At 49.7% G+C, this 21539-nt stretch overlaps 1 protein-coding gene across 1 annotated transcript in view; it reads left to right on the forward strand.

Moving 5' to 3' along the window:
• PC (pyruvate carboxylase) overlaps positions 1-21539 on the forward strand; it is a 60794-nt gene that overhangs the window by 34466 nt on the left and 4789 nt on the right. The window contains 10 exon segments of the mRNA XM_075569382.1: positions 807-951; positions 1456-1545; positions 6262-6483; positions 7378-7534; positions 11085-11325; positions 12800-13049; positions 15614-15858; positions 19414-19593; positions 19888-20133; positions 20731-20871. Of these exon segments, the coding sequence (XP_075425497.1) occupies positions 807-951; positions 1456-1545; positions 6262-6483; positions 7378-7534; positions 11085-11325; positions 12800-13049; positions 15614-15858; positions 19414-19593; positions 19888-20133; positions 20731-20871 (1917 nt within the window).

Here is a 21539-nt window from a genome sequence, read left to right on the forward strand (position 1 = left end):
CCTTACTCTCGCTCCTCCCCCTTACTCTCGCTCCCCCCCCCCTTACTCTCGCTCCCCCCCCTTACTCTCGCTCCCCCCCTTACTCTCGCTCCCCCCTTACTCTCGCTCCTCCCCTTACTCTCGCACACCCCTCTTTAATCTCACTCGTCTCTCTTTACCCTCACCCCCCTTACTCTCGCTCCCCCCTTACTCTCGCTCCCCCCTTACTCTTGTTCCCCCCTTACTCTCGCTCCTCCCCCTTACTCTCGCTCCTCCCCCTTACTCTCGCTCCCCCCTTACTCTTGTTCCCCCCTTACTCTCGCTCCTCCCCCTTACTCTCGCTCCTCCCCCTTACTCTCGCTCCTCCCCCTTACTCTCTCTCCTCCCCCCTTACTCGAGCTCGTCCCCCTCCCTTACTCGAGCTTGTCCCCTTACTCGAGCTCGTCCCCCTCCCTTACTCGAGCTCACCCCGGGAGGGTTGTATCTCATTTCTACATCTGTTTTATGAATGGTTCTTTTCTTGAGCTGCTCATATCACCAGCTCACATCTTCTTCTCTTACTGGATTATTGTTGGGTCTCCATAATTAACTGCTCACTTCCATTGTCAATGGTTCGTTCCATCATATGACTGGGTTGTATCTACTTCTACATCATGTAGAGGGTTTCCCTCAGTTGTTTAGGATACATGTATGACCAAGTCATACTTGCTTTCTGCATATGGTTTCTGTAGGTCCATACAAGTGTGACATCGGAATTGCAGTTAAAAGTATTTTTCCATACTCGCCAATATTGGACTGACCATGTCTTCACCTCTTGTCTCTTTTAGACCAATATCCCCTTCCTGCAGAACGTCCTGAACAATCACCAGTTCCTCCATGGGACTGTGGACACCCAATTTATTGACGAAAATCCCAAACTCTTCAACCTGAGACCCGTACAGAACCGGGCTCAGAAACTCCTGTATTACTTGGGTGAGCAGCGCAAATCTGCCTATGGTCATTAGGAAGGCCACAATGTGCGAAACCTCCTCTTCCTCCTGTGTGTCCTCCTGTGTGATGCTACAGAGCGACACACGGTAATAAGGAGAGAAGACACAGTCACTGCGAGAGATAGGAGGACAGAGACGAAGGACAAGAAAGATAAAAGGACAGGCATGAGAGGGACAGGGGACAGTCACACAGAAATAGAGCGGTCAAAATGAGAGTGCGCAATAGAGGACACTGATAGAGAAAAGGGACCATCAGTGTTAGAGTGGAGGGAACAAAGAAAAGAGACAGTCACGATGGGAAAAAAATAGGGACAGTCACTGAGGGGACAGAATAGGAAAAGGGACAGACTTGGTGACGAGTTTGATAGACTGGCAAAGTAGAGTCAGCTACTGTGAAAAGGAACAGAGAGGACAAATGAGGGACAGTCGTAATTAGACAGCAGCAGCCGGACAGTAAGTGAATTTCCAATCTCGTTCCATTTTCCAGGTCATGTGATGGTTAATGGGCCAACTACGCCTATCCCGGTGAAGGCCAAGCCGTCCTCTATAGACCCGGTCATACCCCTGATCCCCATAAGTAAGTGAAGCTTCCCTTCATAAGTGCTTTCATCAACCAACCACAATGCTTGATTCAGGGACCTTCTTAACGTAACAGCAGGGGCTTCATGGGTAGATATGCTACATGGTGCAGGACTATTGGCTTAGATCGTTACCAGGGAGAATTCCACTTGAGGCGCCATGTTAGCTTAGCCAGCCCATGTCTACTACCAATGCACAAGGCACCAGTTCTGGGAGAGTATGAGCGTGCCGGAGGAGAGGGGAGAGCTCTGGTTGGTCAAAGCCTCAACATTAAACCTTATTCCTTTTTACATTTACAGATGTAGCTATGCGAACAGTCAACACAGATATCAGGGACACGTACCTCCTGCCACCTGCCACCTCCCAATACACAGACATCAGGGACACGTACCTCCTGCCCCCTCCCAATACACAGACATCAGGGACACGTACCTCCTGCCCCCTCCCAATACACAGACATCAGGGACACGTACCTCCTGCCCCCTCCCAATACAAAGACATCAGGGACACATACCTCCTGCCCCCTCCCAATACACAGACATCAGGGACACGTACCTCCTGTCCCCTCCCAATACAAAGACAGCAGGGACACATACCTCCTGCCCCCTCCCAATACAAAGACATCAGGGACACGTACCTCCTGCCCCCTCCCAATACAAAGACATCAGGGACACATACCTCCTGCCCCCTCCCAATACAAAGACATCAGGGACACATACCTCCTGCCCCCTCCCAATACACAGACATCAGGGACACGTACCTCCTCAATCCTCCCAATACAAAGACATCAGGGACACGTACCTCCTGCCCCCTCCCAATACACAGACATCAGGGACACGTACCTCCTGCCCCCTCCCAATACAAAGACATCAGGGACACGTACCTCCTGCCCCCTCCCAATACACAGACATCAGGGACACGTACCTTCTGCCCCCTCCCAATACACAGACATCAGGGACACGTACCTCCTGCCCCCTCCCAATACACAGACATCAGGGAAACGTACCTCCTGCCCCCTCCCAATACACAGACATCAGGGACACGTACCTTCTGCCCCCTCCCAATACACAGACATCAGGGACACATACCTCCTGCCCCCTCCCAATACAAAGACATCAGGGACACGTACCTCCTGCCCCCTCCCAATACACAGACATCAGGGACACGTACCTCCTGCCCCCTCCCAATACACAGACATCAGGGACACGTACCTCCTGCCCCCTCCCAATACACAGACATCAGGGACACGTACCTCCTGCCCCCTCCCAATACAAAGACATCAGGGACACATACCTCCTGCCCCCTCCCAATACAAAGACATCAGGGACACGTACCTCCTGCCCCCTCCCAATACAAAGACATCAGGGACACATACCTCCTGCCCCCTCCCAATACAAAGACATCAGGGACACATACCTCCTGCCCCCTCCCAATACACAGACATCAGGGACACATACCTCCTGCCCCCTCCCAATACACAGACATCAGGGACACGTACCTCCTGCCCCCTCCCAATACAAAGACATCAGGGACACGTACCTCCTGCCCCCTCCCAATACAAAGACATCAGGGACACATACCTCCTGCCCCCTCCCAATACAAAGACATCAGGGACACGTACCTTCTGCCCCCTCCCAATACAAAGACATCAGGGACACGTACCTTCTGCCCCCTCCCAATACACAGACATCAGGGACACGTACCTCCTGCCCCCTCCCAATACAAAGACATCAGGGACACGTACCTCCTGCCCCCTCCCAATACAAAGACATCAGGGACACGTACTTCCTGCCCCCTCCCAATACACAGACATCAGGGACACGTACCTCCTGCCCCCTCCCAATACAAAGACATCAGGGACACATACCTCCTGCCCCCTCCCAATACAAAGACATCAGGGACACATACCTCCTGCCCCCTCCCAATACACAGACATCAGGGACACATACCTCCTGCCCCCTCCCAATACAAAGACATCAGGGACACGTACCTCCTGCCCCCTCCCAATACACAGACATCAGGGACACGTACCTCCTGCCCCCTCCCAATACACAGACATCAGGGACACGTACCTCCTGCCCCCTCCCAATACACAGACATCAGGGACACATACCTCCTGCCCCATCCCAATACAAAGACATCAGGGACACATACCTCGTGCCCCCTCCCAATACACAGACATCAGGGACACATACCTCCTGCCCCCTCCCAATACAAAGACATCAGGGACACATACCTCCTGCCCCCTCCCAATACACAGACATCAGGGACACATACCTCGTGCCCCCTCCCAATACAAAGACATCAGGGACACGTACCTTCTGCCCCCTCCCAATACACAGACATCAGGGACACATACCTCCTGCCCCCTCCCAATACAAAGACATCAGGGACACGTACCTCCTGCCCCCTCCCAATACAAAGACATCAGGGACACGTACCTCCAGCCCCCTCCCAATACACAGACATCAGGGACACGTACCTTCTGCCCCCTCCCAATACAAAGACATCAGGGACACGTACCTCCTGCCCCCTCCCAATACACAGACATCAGGGACACGTACCTCCTGCCCCCTCCCAATACAAAGACATCAGGGACACGTACCTCCTGCCCCCTCCCAATACAAAGACATCAGGGACACGTACTTCCTGCCCCCTCCCAATACAAAGACATCAGGGACACGTACCTCCTGCCCCCTCCCAATACACAGACATCAGGGACACGTACCTCCTGCCCCCTCCCAATACAAAGACATCAGGGACACAGACCTCCTGCCCCCTCCCAATACAAAGACATCAGGGACACATACCTCCTGCCCCCTCCCAATACACAGACATCAGGGACACATACCTCCTGCCCCCTCCCAATACAAAGACATCGGGGACACGTACCTCCTGCCCCCTCCCAATACACAGACATCAGGGACACGTACCTCCTGCCCCCTCCCAATACACAGACATCAGGGACACGTACCTCCTGCCCCCTCCCAATACACAGACATCAGGGACACATACCTCCTGCCCCATCCCAATACAAAGACATCAGGGACACATACCTCGTGCCCCCTCCCAATACACAGACATCAGGGACACATACCTCCTGCCCCCTCCCAATACAAAGACATCAGGGACACATACCTCCTGCCACCTCCCAATACACATACATCAGGGACACATACCTCGTGCCCCCTCCCAATACAAAGACATCAGGGACACGTACCTTCTGCCCCCTCCCAATACACAGACATCAGGGACACATACCTCCTGCCCCCTCCCAATACAAAGACATCAGGGACACGTACCTCCTGCCCCCTCCCAATACAAAGACATCAGGGACACGTACCTCCAGCCCCCTCCCAATACAAAGACATCAGGGACACGTACCTTTTGCCCCCTCCCAATACAAAGACATCAGGGACACATACCTCCTGCCCCCTCCCAATACACAGACATCAGGGACACGTACCTCCTGCCCCCTCCCAATACACAGACATCAGGGACACATACCTCCTGCCCCCTCCCAATACAAAGACATCAGGGACACATACCTCCTGCCCCCTCCCAATACACAGACATCAGGGACACATACCTCGTGCCCCCTCCCAATACAAAGACATCAGGGACACGTACCTTCTGCCCCCTCCCAATACACAGACATCAAGGGCACGTACCTCCTGCCCCCTCCCAATACAAAGACATCAGGGACACATACCTCCTGCCCCCTCCCAATACAAAGACATCAGGGACACGTACCTCCAGCCCCCTCCCAATACAAAGACATCAGGGACACGTACCTTTTGCCCCCTCCCAATACAAAGACATCAGGGACACGTACCTCCTGCCCCCTCCCAATACAAAGACATCAGGGACACGTACCTCCTGCCCCCTCCCAATACACAGACATCAGGGACACATACCTCCTGCCCCCTCCCAATACACAGACATCAGGGACACATACCTCCTGCCCCCTCCCAATACACAGACATCAGGGACACATACCTCCTGCCCCCTCCCAATACAAAGACATCAGGGACACATACCTCCTGCCCCCTCCCAATACACAGACATCAGGGACACATACCTCGTGCCCCCTCCCAATACAAAGACATCAGGGGCACGTACCTTCTGCCCCCTCCCAATACACAGACATCAGGGACACATACCTCCTGCCCCCTCCCAATACAAAGACATCAGGGACACGTACCTCCTGCCCCCTCCCAATACAAAGACATCAGGGACACGTACCTCCTGCCCCCTCCCAATACAAAGACATCAGGGACACGTACCTTTTGCCCCCTCCCAATACAAAGACATCAGGGACACGTACCTTTTGCACCCTCCTAATACACAGACATCAGGGACACGTACATCACACCTCCTAATACAAAGACATCAGGGACATATACCTCTCACCTCCTTCTAATACACATACATAAGGGACACGTACCTTTCACTTCCTCCTAATACTGTACATAGACATCAGGGACATGTTGCTGCTACCCCCTCCTAATACACAGACATTAGGCCACATACCCCTCACCGCCTCCTAATACACAGACATCAGGGACATATACCCCTCACCTTTTCCTAATACACGGAGATCAGGAAGACGTACCCTTGGATAAGATAAGATTGGGAAGAATGGTATAACTGTCCCATACAATCTGAGTGAATTATTATCTCCCCCCCCCCCCCCCCCTCCACTCTTACCCAGATGATCCCCCTCCCGGTTTTAGGGATGTCCTCCTCCGGGAGGGTCCCGAGGGCTTTGCACGGGCCATACGCCAGCATCGCGGCCTGCTTCTCATGGACACCACTTTCCGAGACGCCCATCAGTCCCTGCTCGCCACCCGCGTTCGGACCCACGACCTCAAGAAGATCGCCCCCTTCGTCTCGCACAACTTCAGCAACCTCTTTAGCCTGGAGAACTGGGGAGGTGAGGGGCGAGGCCGCGGCGAGTGTGGGCGAGGCCGCGGCGAGTGTGGGCGAGGCCGCGGCGAGTGTGGGCGAGGCCGCGGCGAGTGTGGGCGAGGCCGCGGCGAGTGTGGGCGAGGCCGCGGCGAGTGTGGGCGAGGCCGCGGCGAGTGTGGGCGAGGCCGCGGCGAGTGTGGGCGAGGCCGCGGCGAGTGTGGGCGAGGCCGCGGCGAGTGTGGGCGAGGCCGCGGCGTGTGGGGATTCTGGGGTTTGGGCTTCGCATTAACCTTAAGGCTGATTTAGGTGATGGCAAAATAAAAAAGATGCTCGATCTGCATCCCATGCACAGGTCCCCCAAACATGCCTCATTCACCCTATTATAACGTCACAGAGGTTATGCTGGAGACAAGGATTCTGGGTAATGACATGCCAATGGAGACACATGCGTGTTACTTTTTACTTCCTATTCATTTTCTATATGGATATTCCCTACAGCTTTTCCCTGCTGTGTTACGTGCACAGCTAAGCCGGTGACAGGGAAGTGCACAATTGGTAGACCAGCTCAGGGACAGCTTTTTGGTTTCACCAGTTTGGATTCACCAGTTTGAGCTTGGTCATAGATACAGCATTGTGATGCAGGCTTAGCACTGCCGGCTGTGTAATGCAGCAGAGAAAATCTCCGGGGGTAACACAAAAAGCAATCTAAATGCAACACTCTGTGTCCTCATTTGTATGTTGCAAGCAGGTTCCTCCTGTGTAGCGTGACCTCTGGGTGACGTGACAGAATCCCAGTGCACACATTCTGATACTGTACTTACGAGTCCTTATGATATTACAGTTCAAGACAGACCCCTGTGCCATCAGGGGGGTTAGTCCGTGCCTTCCCCCGAGTGATCTGTTCCTCCGTTCCTCCCAGGTGCCACCTTTGACGTGGCCATGCGCTTCCTGTACGAATGTCCCTGGAGACGCCTGCAGGAGCTAAGGGAGCTCATCCCTAATATCCCCTTCCAGATGCTGCTGAGAGGGGCCAACGCCGTGGGGTACACCAACTACCCCGATAATGCTGTGTTCAAGTGAGTGCTGAGCGGGCACGGAGAACCGCCGGCGGGAACAGATTTAGGATTTTCTTTCAGGGCTGTTGTACGTTTACAAGTTATGAGTCTTCTTCAGGAGTCCTGGAAGATAAGGACCTCACAAGTCTCCTCTTCAAGTATCCTGTAGGATTCAGATCTTACAAGTCTCCTCTTCAGATATCCTGTAGGATTCAGACTTCACAAGACTTCAGGTATCCTATAGGATTCAGACCACACAAGTCTCCTCTTCAGGTATCCTGTAGGATTCAGACCTCACAGGAAGACGTGCGCTCTGTAGCCTACAGAAGACATGAAAAAGAGTCACGTTATGAACAGACTTGTCAGATCTGAATCCTACCGTATTCCTGAAGAAGGGACTTGTGAGATCTTAATCCTACATACTCCTGAAGAAGGGACTTGTGAGACCTTAATCCTACATACTCCAGAAGAAGGGACTTGTGAGATCTTAATCCTACATACTCCAGAAGAAGGGACTTGTGAGATCTTAATCCTACAAGACACATGAAGAAGAGAGTTGTGAATTATGCATCTACAAAGAGATCTCTCAAAACCTTCGATATACTCAAACGCATCTTCATTTTCTTCTTGGACACCTGAAAAGGAGACAAGCTAAAGAGCAAGGGAAGACGCAAAAAGGGGCACACTTACAGTTCTTTCTTGCATGTGCAATTCCAATATTGTAACGCCTACAGGTACAAGATGTTAAACACAGCTTTTTAAGGAACGGACAGGAGAAACCAGGTGGTGGACCCTGTCTTACCCAACATGGTGAATACAGTTACACAAACGACGATAATAATACCCACTACAAGCGCTAACCTACATCAAAGTGAACGTGATATAAATACACAAATAAGTGAGTGATAATAACCACTTGGGTGGTGGTGATTGGAGCTGCCAAGGGGACTATTAAAACAGACAATTCCAAACCTGTTAACAAAAGTGAAAATACAAAATAAGAGTTCCCGGCGCTAGAGATAATGTCCAAGATACCGTAATCCAAATGAATAGTCTCAGATAGGGGCTTCTTAGGATTGGTAGATGGAATGTAAACAAAGTTCCAGGTAGGTGGTGGTTTCCTTAACGATGTCCACAGTGATTCTATAGAAACAGAAAAGAAACACACCAATTGCGCCGTATGCAACAGCTCTTGCCCCTAACCAGAACAATGGACATAGAAACCCCACTTACAAGATGTTAGCTTGTTCATACAGGGGAGAGAATCTGTACTGATGTCTTCACTTCAACACGATAGTTCACGGATCCCACGTGACCGGCCGCGGTGATTCTTCCTTCCATAAGGCAATGCGCACTCACAGGGAAAGCGGATACAGCATACCCATGCGGGAAGGGAAGGTAGACACAGATGGTGTAATACACTTTATTTAAGAATTAAAAACACAAACTACCCACACTTACAATAAATGGGGGATAGTGCTGTGACTCACGGATGCCGTCCGCAACCTGTCAACAGCCTGATCAGCAATTGGAGAGACCTACTGGATGTCAGTGCCCGCAGCTCACGAACCGATGACGTCAGCGGTGCAGGGCGCTCTCACAGCGTCAGGCCGACTACGGTGGCTAGACCGGCTCAAAACACTAAGCTCCTCCCTTCTACACGTTTCGTGACTCTGCGTCACTTCCTCAGGGGAGGAGTGGAAGTGACGCAGAGTCACGAAACGCGTAGGGAGGAGGAGCTTAGTGTTTTGAGCCGTTCCAGCCACTGTAGTCAGCCTGACGCTGTGAGAGCGCCCTGCACCGCTGACGTCATCGGTTCGTGAGCTGCGGGCACTGACATCCAGTAGGTCTCTCCAATTGCTGATCAGGCCGTTGACAGGTTGCGGACGGCATCCGTGAGTCACAGCACTATCCCCCATTTTTTGTAAGTGTGGGTAGTTTGTGTTTTTAATTTTTAAATAAAGTGTATTACGTATTACACCATCTGTGTCTACCTTCCCTTCCTGCATGGGTATGCTGTGAATAGATAAAGAAAAAGTGCGCAACTAATGTTGTAAGTGAGGTGATGAATATATAAGGTAAAATACGTGACCTTAAATGAACAAATCAGAGCGTCTGCAGCTGCGGTATAGGGAGGGCTCAGGAACCCCCTAAAGCCAACAGATAAAAACAGAAAGAACACAGCGCACAAGGCTCATGGTGCATTAAAAATTATAATGACATAAACAATAAATAAGGTGAGTATCGTACGTACATCAAGATGATGTTAAACAAGCATTTTTTGGGATATTGTTACCCAAACACCACGTGGAAGCCGGATCAGATGTCCTCACATGGATATGGAAGCTGGTTCCTCGGACACAGGTCCCTGCTTAGGTGAGTATGGAGTCTCTGAAAGTTCTTTCTCCCATAAACGAATCAACACGTATGCAGCTCTCCCATAGAATGCTGCTTCAATATACCCTGATGAAGAAACCCACGGGTTTCGAAACGCGTTGGAAAAGCTACTAACAGTATTGCCTTCAACTGTACTGTCCTACTACGGCGAGCTGACCCAGTGAAATCGGCGCCAATATCGGCGAGAACCCCGCGGTGACGTCACTAACCCGGAAGGGTCTGAACGGAGGGGAGAGAGAGGATTTCAGCTGGCGTGGAGCTCTACTTTGAAGCAGCATTCTATGGGAGAGCTGCACACGTGTTGATTCGTTTATGGGAGAAAGAACTTTCAGAGACTCCATACTCACCTCCATGTGAGGACATCTGATCCGGCTTCCACGTGGTGTTTGGGTAACAATATCCCAAAAAATGCTTGTTTAACATCATCTTGATGTACGAACGATACTCACCTTATTTGTTGTTTATGGGTATGCTGTATCCGCTTTCCCTGTGAGTGCGAATTGCCTTATGGAAGGAAGAATCACCGCGGCCGGTCACGTGGGATCCGTGAACTATCGTGTTGAAGTGAAGACATCAGTACAGATTCTCTCCCCTGTATGAACAAGCTAACATCTTGTAAGTGGGGTTTCTATGTCCATTGTTCTGGTTAGGGGCAAGAGCTGTTGCATACTGCGCAATTGGTGTGTTTCTTTTCTGTTTCTATAGAATCACTGTGGACATCGGTAAGGAAACCACCACCTACCTGGAACTTTTAAATTCCATCTACCAATCCTAAGAAGCCCCTATCTGAGACTATTCATTTGGATTACGGTATCTTGGACATTATCTCTAGCGCCGGGAACTCTTATCATGGCGATTACAGTTACTGTACCCAATACAACAATGGGTTTTACCCATTGTCAATGCAGCTCCACGTCATCAGGACATTTGGATCCAGTTCTTGTTTTCCAAGTGTGCTCAGGTTAACTGCAGTCCTGAGTTTTTATGCAAAATAGAACAAAAGCTTGAAAATCCAGGACTGGACTACCATCTGCTGCTGATCTGGAAGTAGGCTGGCAGTACTGCATGCCTTCAAAGTGTTATAGGAAGGATTATATGGCAGAATGTGTTCACCTCATGGCAACTCCAGTCCAAGCCAGTAAGTGGACACATCCACCTCTTTTTCCTCCCCCAGGTTTTGCGAGGTAGCTGCGGAGAATGGGATGGATATCTTCAGGGTCTTCGATTCCCTGAACTACCTTCCCAATATGATCCTGGGCATGGAGGCGGCAGGCAAGGCTGGCGGCGTGGTAGAAGCGGCCATTTCCTACACTGGCGATGTTGCAGACCCCACTCGCACCAAGTACACACTGGACTATTACATGAAGCTGGCAGAGGAGCTGGTGAAAGCTGGAACCCACATCCTGTGTATCAAGGTATCGTCTGAGATGTGTGCCGAAGCTTGACCTGGAAAGCTTGGTCTAACTGACGGCGGGAGATAAATCTTCTTTATCGTAGTGAGCAGCTCTGGGAGGTTTGCGAGGAAGGGGCAGGTCATGGGGGTGCTCGATGAGAGGGCAGGTCTTGGGGGTGCTCAATGAGAAGGCAGGTCTTGGGGGTGCTCGATGAGAGGGCAGGTCATGGGGGTGCTCGATGAGAGGGCAGGTCTTGGGGGTGCTCAATGAGAGGGCAGGTCTTGGGGGTGCTCGATGAGAGGGCAGGTCTTGGGGGTGCTCGATGAGAGGGCAGGTCTTGGGGGGTGCTCGATGAGAGGGCAGGTCTTGGGGGTGCTCGATGAGAGGGCAGGTCTTGGGGGTGCTCGATGAGAGGGCAGGTCTTGGGGGTGCTCGATGAGAGGGAAGGTCTTGGGGGTGCTCGATGAGAGGGCAGGTCTTGGGGGTGCTCGATGAGAGGGCAGGTCTTGGGGGTGCTCGATGAGAGGGCAGGTCTTGGGGGTGCTCGATGAGAGGGCAGGTCTTGGGGGTGCTCGATGAGAGGGCAGGTCTTGGGGGTGCTCGATGAGAGGGCAGGTCTTGGGGGTGCTCGATGAGAGGGCAGGTCTTGGGGGTGCTCGATGAGAGGGCAGGTCTTGGGGGTGCTCGATGAGAGGGCAGGTCTTGGGGGTGCTCGATGAGAGGGCAGGTCTTGGGGGTGCTCGATGAGAGGGCAGGTCTTGGGGGTGCTCGATGAGAGGGCAGGTCTTGGGGGTGCTCGATGAGAGGGCAGGTCTTGGGGGTGCTCGATGAGAGGGCAGGTCTTGGGGGTGCTCGATGAGAGGGCAGGTCTTGGGGGGTGCTCGATGAGAGGGCAGGTCCTGGGGGTGCTCGATGAGAGGGCAGGTCTTGGGGGTGCTCGATGAGAGGGCAGGTCTTGGGGGTGCTCGATGAGAGGGCAGGTCTTGGGGGTGCTCGATGAGAGGGCAGGTCTTGGGGGTGCTCGATGAGAGGGCAGGTCTTGGGGGTGCTCGATGAGAGGGCAGGTCTTGGGGGTGCTCGATGAGAGGGCAGGTCTTGGGGGTGCTCGATGAGAGGGCAGGTCTTGGGGGTGCTCGATGAGAGGGCAGGTCTTGGGGGTGCTCGATGAGAGGGCAGGTCTTGGGGGTGCTCGATGAGAGGGCAGCTCTTGGGGGTGCTCGATGAGAGGGCAGCTCTTGGGGGTGCTCGATGAGAGGGCAGCTCTTGGGGGTGCTCGATGAGAAGGCAAAACTTGGGGGTGCTCGATGAGAGCAAGTCTTGGGGGTGCTCGACGAGAGGGCAAGTCTTGGGGGTGCTCAATGAGAGGGCAGGTCTTAGGGGTGCTCGATGAGTGAGCAACCGAATCTCAAAGCCCTAACAGTAGAAACCCCTTCAGTGTGACTAATAATTTGTTGGCCCCTCTGCATGTGACTCCCCCTCTCTCCTCTACCCCTAGGACATGGCCGGTTTGCTGACGCCCAAGGCCTCAGACATGCTGATCCGCTCCCTGCGGGACAAGTTCCCCGACGTCCCTATCCACGTGCACACACACGACACAGCAGGGGCAGGCGTGGCCTCCATGCTCGCGTGTGCAAAGGCCGGGGCAGACATTGTGGACGTGGCGGTCGACTCCATGTCTGGGATGACCTCTCAGCCCAGCATGGGAGCCCTCGTGGCATGTGCCAAGGGCACGGACCAAGACACGGGTAGGTGACCAGCCTACTCCATGGTGATTGTGACTGTATAATGATGTTGAGTATCTCAATACACTGATAAAGAACTCGCTGCACAGTATAATGATGCTGAGTATCTCAATACACTGATAAAGAACTCGCTGCAAAGTATGATGATGCTGAGTATCTCAATACACTGATAAAGAACTCGCTGCACAGAGTAAGGTAGGTCCCCAGTGGCTTAGGCTGCGCGCCACACACCAGGTACAGCCCTCTATGGGGCAGGCCCCAGTAGATGTGTGCGCGAGCGCTCACATATCACAATGGCGCATCCGCTGGCAGGTAAGACAAGAATTTCGTTTTTCTGTGCAGCGACATGATCACATGGTCGGCGGGCAGCCAATGGAAGGGCAGATAGCATAGACCAATGGCAGTGAAGTATTTTGTGCTGCTTTGTGAAGGCTTTGACGTCATGGCCGCACCCCCCTCCCCCCCGGCCGCGCTCCACCGCGCACCCCATTGCTCCGCCTAGACTGCAGATCGCGGCTGTTACCTGTGCACGCGCCGCCAGCATGATCACTGGGCCCATCGCCTTATGATGCTGAGTGTCAATACACTGATAAAGCACTTGCTGCACTGTATAATGATGCTGAGTATCTTTGTACACTGATGATTGATGATGAACACACCATGCTAACATAATACTGAGTGTGTCTATACACGGATAATGAACACGCTCTGTACACGGATAATGAACACACCACCGTGTATAATAATGCTGAATATATCTATACACTGATGGCATCATTATACAGCGCTGTGTGTTTGCTGAGTATCTCTGTGCACATTTCCTTCCTTTAAGTCCTACCCTCCGGATTACTGTAGAGAATCCTCCCTGGATCTCTCTGCCAGTTCTATTAAGCGGCCCCCTGTGCTCTCGCTAGCATTCTCCTTGGCAGGCTGTCTGGGCTTTAAAAGCAACAAATTACCATTGTTACATGTGCCTTGGGAGCTCTGCCTCTTAAGCAGTGATTAGCAGCTGGCACCTTACCCTGTGTTAAGAGCCTGGCACAGGGCAATGAGGGGGGGCGGCGGCAGCATGCTGCGTGGTTAGGGGTCTGCTCATTGCGTCAGTGCCGGGGACGCCTGAAGCTTGCTTGTTACTGAAAGAGTTAACTGTCACGGTTGTGGGTACTGACAGATTAACCTGTGTAAACCATTAACGCGTGTGCGTGTGTGTGTGCGTGTGCGTGTGACTGTAAATAGATGTGTTTATAGTAGGCGGCACTCACACTGAAATAGGGCTAAATATTTATTAAGCCAGATATAAGATTTCGGTTCTCCGTTTGGACCTTTCTCAGGATGGAACCACTTGCGACTCTCCCCACGTGCTTAGCAACCAATGGAACCTCACATTGACTACATATTGGGTACAGTTTAAAACAATCCGGCTTTATTAGCTGAGACATACAGTACGGGGGATATGTTGGCTTATTTAAGAGCGCCAAACTTCTTACACAACATGCTGTAAAGTGTAACACACACAACACTTCACAATTCCTTTTAAATGTCCAACAAACACCCCAATCCAATTCAGGTAGATGGGCTGATTTTGTTCCCCCTATATAGAGTAAACCAGCATCATCTCGTGTAATATATTGTCATATATATATATATATATGTCATATATATATATGTATATATATATATATATATATATATATATATATATATATATATATATATATAGTGCCATAAATTCCCAAGGCTATGGCTATAGATAAGTGCTTTTATATTATCACTGATAAATGGGAATGGATGCCTTGCCACCCACCGTACCGTCCTACAGCAGTGGGCAGGGCCCAGCCTCTGCTCGATGTCGGCAACGGAGCGTTCACTCTGCTGTCATCTAATTGCATCTCTCCACGGAGACTTGTGGTCTCACAATGAGGTGTCCCAATGGTCGGGAGCTGGATACAGTCACTACTACCCCACCACGTTTCATGGATTACCTCCACTTCAGCCGGGAATGGGAGCACGATTAATAGTTTGTTTGTTTTGGATGTCCGGTGGGAGTATGCAATGGAGTAACCGGTCAGGTCAAGCTCCTTTTAAATAGCAAACTACTACCATCCAGGTGAAGTGAGTTCACGGAACGCGTTGGGGTTGTGGTGTTTGTTTCTCCCGCGCAGAGCGAAAATGTGCTGCAGGATTAGTGCACGCAATCGGGTTACAGCAGAGCGTTGCAATGTCATTGGCCGTGCTAGGTCACGTGGCTCCCAACAGGACCTGTCCGACTGTCAGTAATAAGGGCTTTTACATTATCATTTTCAGAGCATTACCTCAGGTAATTTGTTAAAATATATATATGGCAATATTACACTATGCGTTGTGTCAGCTTTTATCTTTTAAAATAAACGAAATGTTTTGGTAGAAGAGACTTATGAGGTTTGAGATGTGACATATTTAGGAGAGGCTTGTGAGGTCAGGACACCTTTAGCTAAAAAGGTGTCTTAAGACACCAATATGATGTATGGCCCTTGTGAGGAATGCCCATGTTGATCTCTGCTTTAATGCCTGGTCCTCGCTCTCCTCAGGGATCCAGCTGGAGAAGGTGTTTGATTACAGCGAGTACTGGGAGGTAGCCCGTGGTCTCTACGCTGCCTTCGACTGCACGGCGACCATGAAGTCCGGCAATGCGGATGTGTATGAGAACGAGATCCCCGGGGGCCAGTATACCAACCTCCACTTCCAGGCCCACAGCATGGGGCTGGGCAACAAGTTCAAGGAGGTGAAGAAGGCATACGCTGAGGCCAACAAGATCCTGGGAGATGTCATCAAGGTAACCCTCCCCTTCTCACGAGAGCATGGACGGGTGATGAGAACCATAGGCTAGCCTTGTGTGTATATTCTGTAGACTTATGCAGAATTAGGAACATCAGATAGGTTGTCTATTCTTTGTGTCTAGTTGATCGTTGGTGAACCTAAAACTTACACCCTAACTATTTCTGCATGGAAGGCTGATAGCCTAACTGAACTCCCATTTGTGTAGTGAAAAGATAATAAAAACGGCGTTCCTTGTGAGGAAATAACAATAAGTGCAATAAAGTGATATGCAGTGATGATACATGATTCAGTTGGTGATAGAGTGAATACACAATAATAAATATGCAGCTCTAACAACCCTTTCTTGGGAACGGTCCTTGATGTTCCCTCTTGGTGAAGCGTTGGTGAACGATAGGGGAGCGCAATACGTGGGATATATGTAGAGAAGCAAATAATTAATATAATGTGATAACGTAGAAACCAATTTCTGTGCTGGAGGGGTCTTTAGATTTTAAACTCACGTTCTTTCAAACAAATAAAGCCATCTCCAAAACAGTGGCAAATGTGTTTTCAATGAGCAGGTCTTCCTTCAGTGTGGGGATATCCCTCGGGGTATGCAGGGGTCGTGTGTCGTAGGATGTGGAGAGAAATCAGATATAGTGCACACCAGGGTAATTCAAAACTATTTATCTATTAAAACTAGTGGAAATACACTTACATTTTCAACATAAAATACAGGCACATATTTGTGCATGAATGGCTGTTTAGAACATTGGTTAACCTTGTGAGTTCATTTCGTTTGTTTCTAGAGAAAGGACACCCTTGTCTGATGTTTCTAATTCTGTATCACCAGCTCATAAAAACACCGCTGGTCTACCTAAACTTTACGGCTTATCTGATCTTCGACATGGATGGCTGATAAAGCCATATTTGATCAACTTTAATCACGATAGCCTCATCTATATATAAGGTTGCTAAGAACCATTGACCAACATGGGCTGTCTATTCTCACACACACTATATATATATATATATATATATATATATATATATATATATATATATATATATATATAATATTGCTAATTTTGCATCAATGGCTCGTGCACCGTTAACCTTACACCTTCTCGTATCTACTACTTGGATTGGCCAACCTAGTGCATATTCTGTTTGCTAATAGAGAATCAACAGCCTATATGATGATCCTGATCCTACATTGGTGTTTCATAAGGGTCGGTGATCAAAGTAAACCGCCACTGGTCTGCCTAAACTTTACATCTTATCTGACCTTCTGCATGGATAGCTCATAAGGCCATGATTGGACAACTTAAGCCTTACAGCCTAACTGTACACCATCTTCTACATGGGAAGAGGATGGTAACCATTGACCATCCTGGCCTGTCCATTCTACAAACTACAAAACCTCACCACCCTATCTGATGGTCTTAATTCTGCATCAATGCTCATAAGGGCTATTGGTCAACCTTTCCTTGTATATGACCTGTTGTGTCCATTCTAAATGCTTGTAGGGAATAAATACACTTTTTTATGTTATTAATTCTGCATGAACAGTGCATATGGGTCATTGGTCACTCTGAACTGTACATCTAAACTGACCTTCTACATAAATGTCTCATGAGGCCGTTTGCCAACGTAATCACCCATTATTCATCTTATCTGAACTCACCCTTTCTATATCGAGCGCAGATAGGAATCTGGTCTGTCCATTCAGACAAACATTGTCTGTCCATCTTCTATACTGTGTAACCTCACCACCCTATCTGATGGTGTTAATTCTGCAGCAACAGAATTGGTCGACATCACAATCTTCTCTTCTACGGACCAATTTTCAGCTTTGTTTGTCCATTCTCCAAAATGCTTTAAAACCTAAACTTCTGCTTCCAGCAGACAACTGGCAAGGACTGAAACCCCGATATCGGATTTAAAGCTTTATACCATATTTAATATATTACTTTCTACCTAGATCACTGATGAGGATCAAAAGCCAACCTGAATATACCATCATATCTGTTCTAATTCTGTGTAGAACATTTCCAGTACAGTCAGCCTTACCTCCTCCTGGTTTCACCTGGTGGCCCGGTCACAGACAGCTCCATTAATGGTGTCCCAGGAGGGGAAAGCTGGGCTGCAGAGACACAGCACACGGAACATACTACTGAACATTGATTGAAGATAGTATTTACAATAAATATGTAGACTAAATTGAAAATACCAGTGCCTGTATATTATAATTCATTGTAATTAACATACGCTGACAGCTTCCGATGTTAGATTAATTGGCTGCCGTTGCTAGTCGCTTGGGAAGGCGCAATGATAGACGAGCAGAGTGGCCAGTCCTACACCTGTGTAGATTAAGACCCAGGATAAGGAGGAGGCGGTGTGGCAGTTGGGGGGGTGGCTGAGGAGGTTTTAGTTGGGAGATTTGGGGAGGGAGAGAGGAGGGTGGTGTGGGGGGGAGGGGGTTGAGAAAGCAAGGAGGGCGGTGGGGGGTGAGAGAGAAGCGTGGTGTGAGGGATAATGTTCTATAGTTGGTAGGGGTGGCTCGGAAGATACGTGAGAGAATCGTTCAACAAAGTTATTTGCTGGAACAAACTCCTACAGAAGTAATGGAGGTAAAGAACATCAAACAGTCTAGTAAATATGTGTATGTCAGGGGTCAAATGGGTCTGGGGCTTTATAGCCAATGGAAAGGCAAATTGGGTGTGTGAAGCGGTCCTTATCTGCCCTCATTTTCTGTGTGTTGATCCATTGGGACAGATGAGACGCTATGGCACTGATAAATCATATGGATACCCAGCAAGCCAAAGTAGGGACTACGTTCTCATGGAGTTTAGGGGAAATGGCGAGATGAGATGGGGCAGATGAGTTTCATGCTAAGTAAATCTCTGAGCCTTTTGGCTCATTACTTAAATCCTGCCTGAGCATGTCCATCCATCCTTCTGCCCTAACAAGTTGACCCTGTTCTTTCTCCCAGATCATGGAGGATTTGGCTTCATCGATGTTGCATAGCAGATCTTATATGATAGGTCTCTCTCTAAGTATCTAAGCTATAATACTTTACCACCTATTGCCAAGGCCCTAACTCGATAGATTCTTCCAAGTGGCCCCATCCTACAAGATAATGGGGTACCTGAATCAGTTGTACAACACACCTTGCCAGTTAAGTAAACTTTAGAAGATTCACACCCAAGTTTTTTTTGAGCATGTTCATCTATCTGTTTTGTCACAATACCCGCTTGGTCAGTTTATGATGCATAATGACCACCTGTCTAGGCTACAGGTGCTTCCACTTTTTAAGATGAGTTCATTTTGCACAATAGATTTCTCCAAATTCTAGGCATCTATTTCTCCTATTCATCACCCAGCTGCTTTCTGAGCAGTTCCATCTGTCGGTCCTTCTAGATGACCCATTCCTCTAAGATAATGGAGTACCAGGCTCATTTGGTGATGCACAATACATTACCCGATATACTCAAAGTATCTGTAAGAACCTTTACACCCATGACTATACAGTACTTTCTGAGTATGTCCACCCATCTCTCTCCACCAGGTAACACCCTCCTCTAAGATCGTTGGGGACTTGGCTCAGTTCATGGTGCATAACGGCTTGTCACGCGAGCAGGTGGAGACCATGGCAGACGAACTTTCCTTCCCACTGTCCGTGGTGGAATATCTGCAGGGCTACGTAGGGATCCCTTATGGGGGCTTCCCAGAGCCTTTCCGCTCCAAGGTAAGGGCTGCTGTCCAGGAGAAAACACCCACTACTGCCCATCCGACCTTCACTTCTTTACACAACTTGCTCCTTTACCCCCCCCCCACACACACACACACACACACACACATCATCATTATACAGTATAGGGAGTGTACAAAGATATTCAGCATCATTGTGCAGTGCAGCATGTTCATTACCAATGTATGGAGATACTCAACATAATTATAGAGTGGATCATGTTGATTGGGATGGGCTAGCAGATGCGCAGTTACATTATAATTATACATTACATTATACCATCACTCACAGGTACTAAAAGACCATCCACGTATTGAAGGTCGCCCAGGGGCCACGCTGCCCTCCTTGGACTTCTCCAACCTGGAGAAGGATCTGCAGAGCAAATACGATGATATTACCCCAGAAGATGTCATGTCAGCCGCTATGTACCCCAAAGTCTTCGAGGAGTACAAGGATTTCTGCTCTCAGTTTGGCCCCGTTGAGTGTCTTAACACCCGGCTCTTCCTCGAGGGACCCAAGATTGCAGAGGAGTTTGAGGTACGTAGTGGGATGGTAAAAATACTTTGATGGGTAGATACTGCCTCTCCCACGCCCTAACCTACAGTGTAACCCTTCTGTGTCTGGTTTCAAGTTCAAGCTGACATTCAAAAAGATGAAACCAAAGTTTTGAAGTGGTTTGTTGGCTCTTCAAAGGAGCCTTGAAGGAGATGACAGTTTTATAGTTAATGTGCAATTTAATGGGAAGCCATCAATGAGTTTTGAGCAAGGGAGACGAGACGAACCGTGGGATAGCAATCCGGGGGCCTTTGTTCCTGACATTGTTGCCGTTGATCTTCTTGGATATTCGAAGACGGCCACCGAGGGTCATCCAATAGGAAGCTGCATCCCCATAATGATGTTGCCGCTTCCTATTGGCCTTGCGGAACCAAAGCTGATTTGGTAGCCATTTAGATTTTCCAAATGGGAGAGAAATAATAGATTGTAGTGTAGAGCGTAATAATGCCTGGGCAACATGCACATGGAACTGGATGGCTGGTATGGTTATTGACTGTGCCGTATAGTGGAGACGTGAAGTTATGTTAAGGTTAATTGGTTATCTGTATAGTACCAGTTTTATTTGTCTGTGTTTCTCAGGTGGAACTAGAAAGAGGGAAAACTTTGCACATCAAAGCTCTTGCCCTGGGTGATCTTAACAAGGCTGGTCAGAGGGAGGTCTTCTTTGAACTCAATGGTCAACTCCGATCCCTCCTGGTCAAAGACACACAAGCTATGAAGGTAAGACATTGAAGACCAGTGCCCATGCTACTTACTGGAGGTTATTCAGAGAGGAGAACTCAGGGTTGGATTCAGTTTGGTGGGGCAAAGGGAGGGAGTCTGGCTCAGTTGTGGGACATGCTCATTGATCCGCTTCAGTTGGGGTTTAAAGAAGTTTGATTCCTTTTGGGATGAAGTGCCAGTCTCATTCCACGGAGGGGTGATCTACTCCATTGGGACCAGGTGGGGTTTCTCTGTGTGAGAGTGCTGGGGGCAGTTCCGCTGCGAGGGGGGATTGAGGAAGTATTCTCCCCTATTGGGGCATTTAGGGAGCCAGTTTTGCTCTGTTGGGGATGGTGAAGGGGGATATTTCACCGAATCACGCTTGTATGGGGCAGATTTGCAGTTTTGGAGATTAAGGGTACATTCCCACTCCTATGTGGGGCGGGGGGCAGTCTCTTTCCTATGGGTGGAGTTGAGAGAGTAGTCTCGCTCTGTTGAGAAGAGAATGATTGAGGGGAGGGGGGGGGCAGTCTTCCTCTGTTGGCGGGGAGGGAGTTAAGGAAGTAATGTTGCTCATTTGAAAGTTCAACTTGTTTTGTTTGTACAGTTGGTGTCCCTCTCCCTATTTACGGATCACTTCATTTCTTCTGTAATGATGACCTGGGGCGCCCAGATCTCTCTTGTTA

Source organism: Ascaphus truei, chromosome 14 (assembly GCF_040206685.1).
Source record: "Ascaphus truei isolate aAscTru1 chromosome 14, aAscTru1.hap1, whole genome shotgun sequence".
Lineage (NCBI taxonomy): Eukaryota > Metazoa > Chordata > Amphibia > Anura > Ascaphidae > Ascaphus > Ascaphus truei.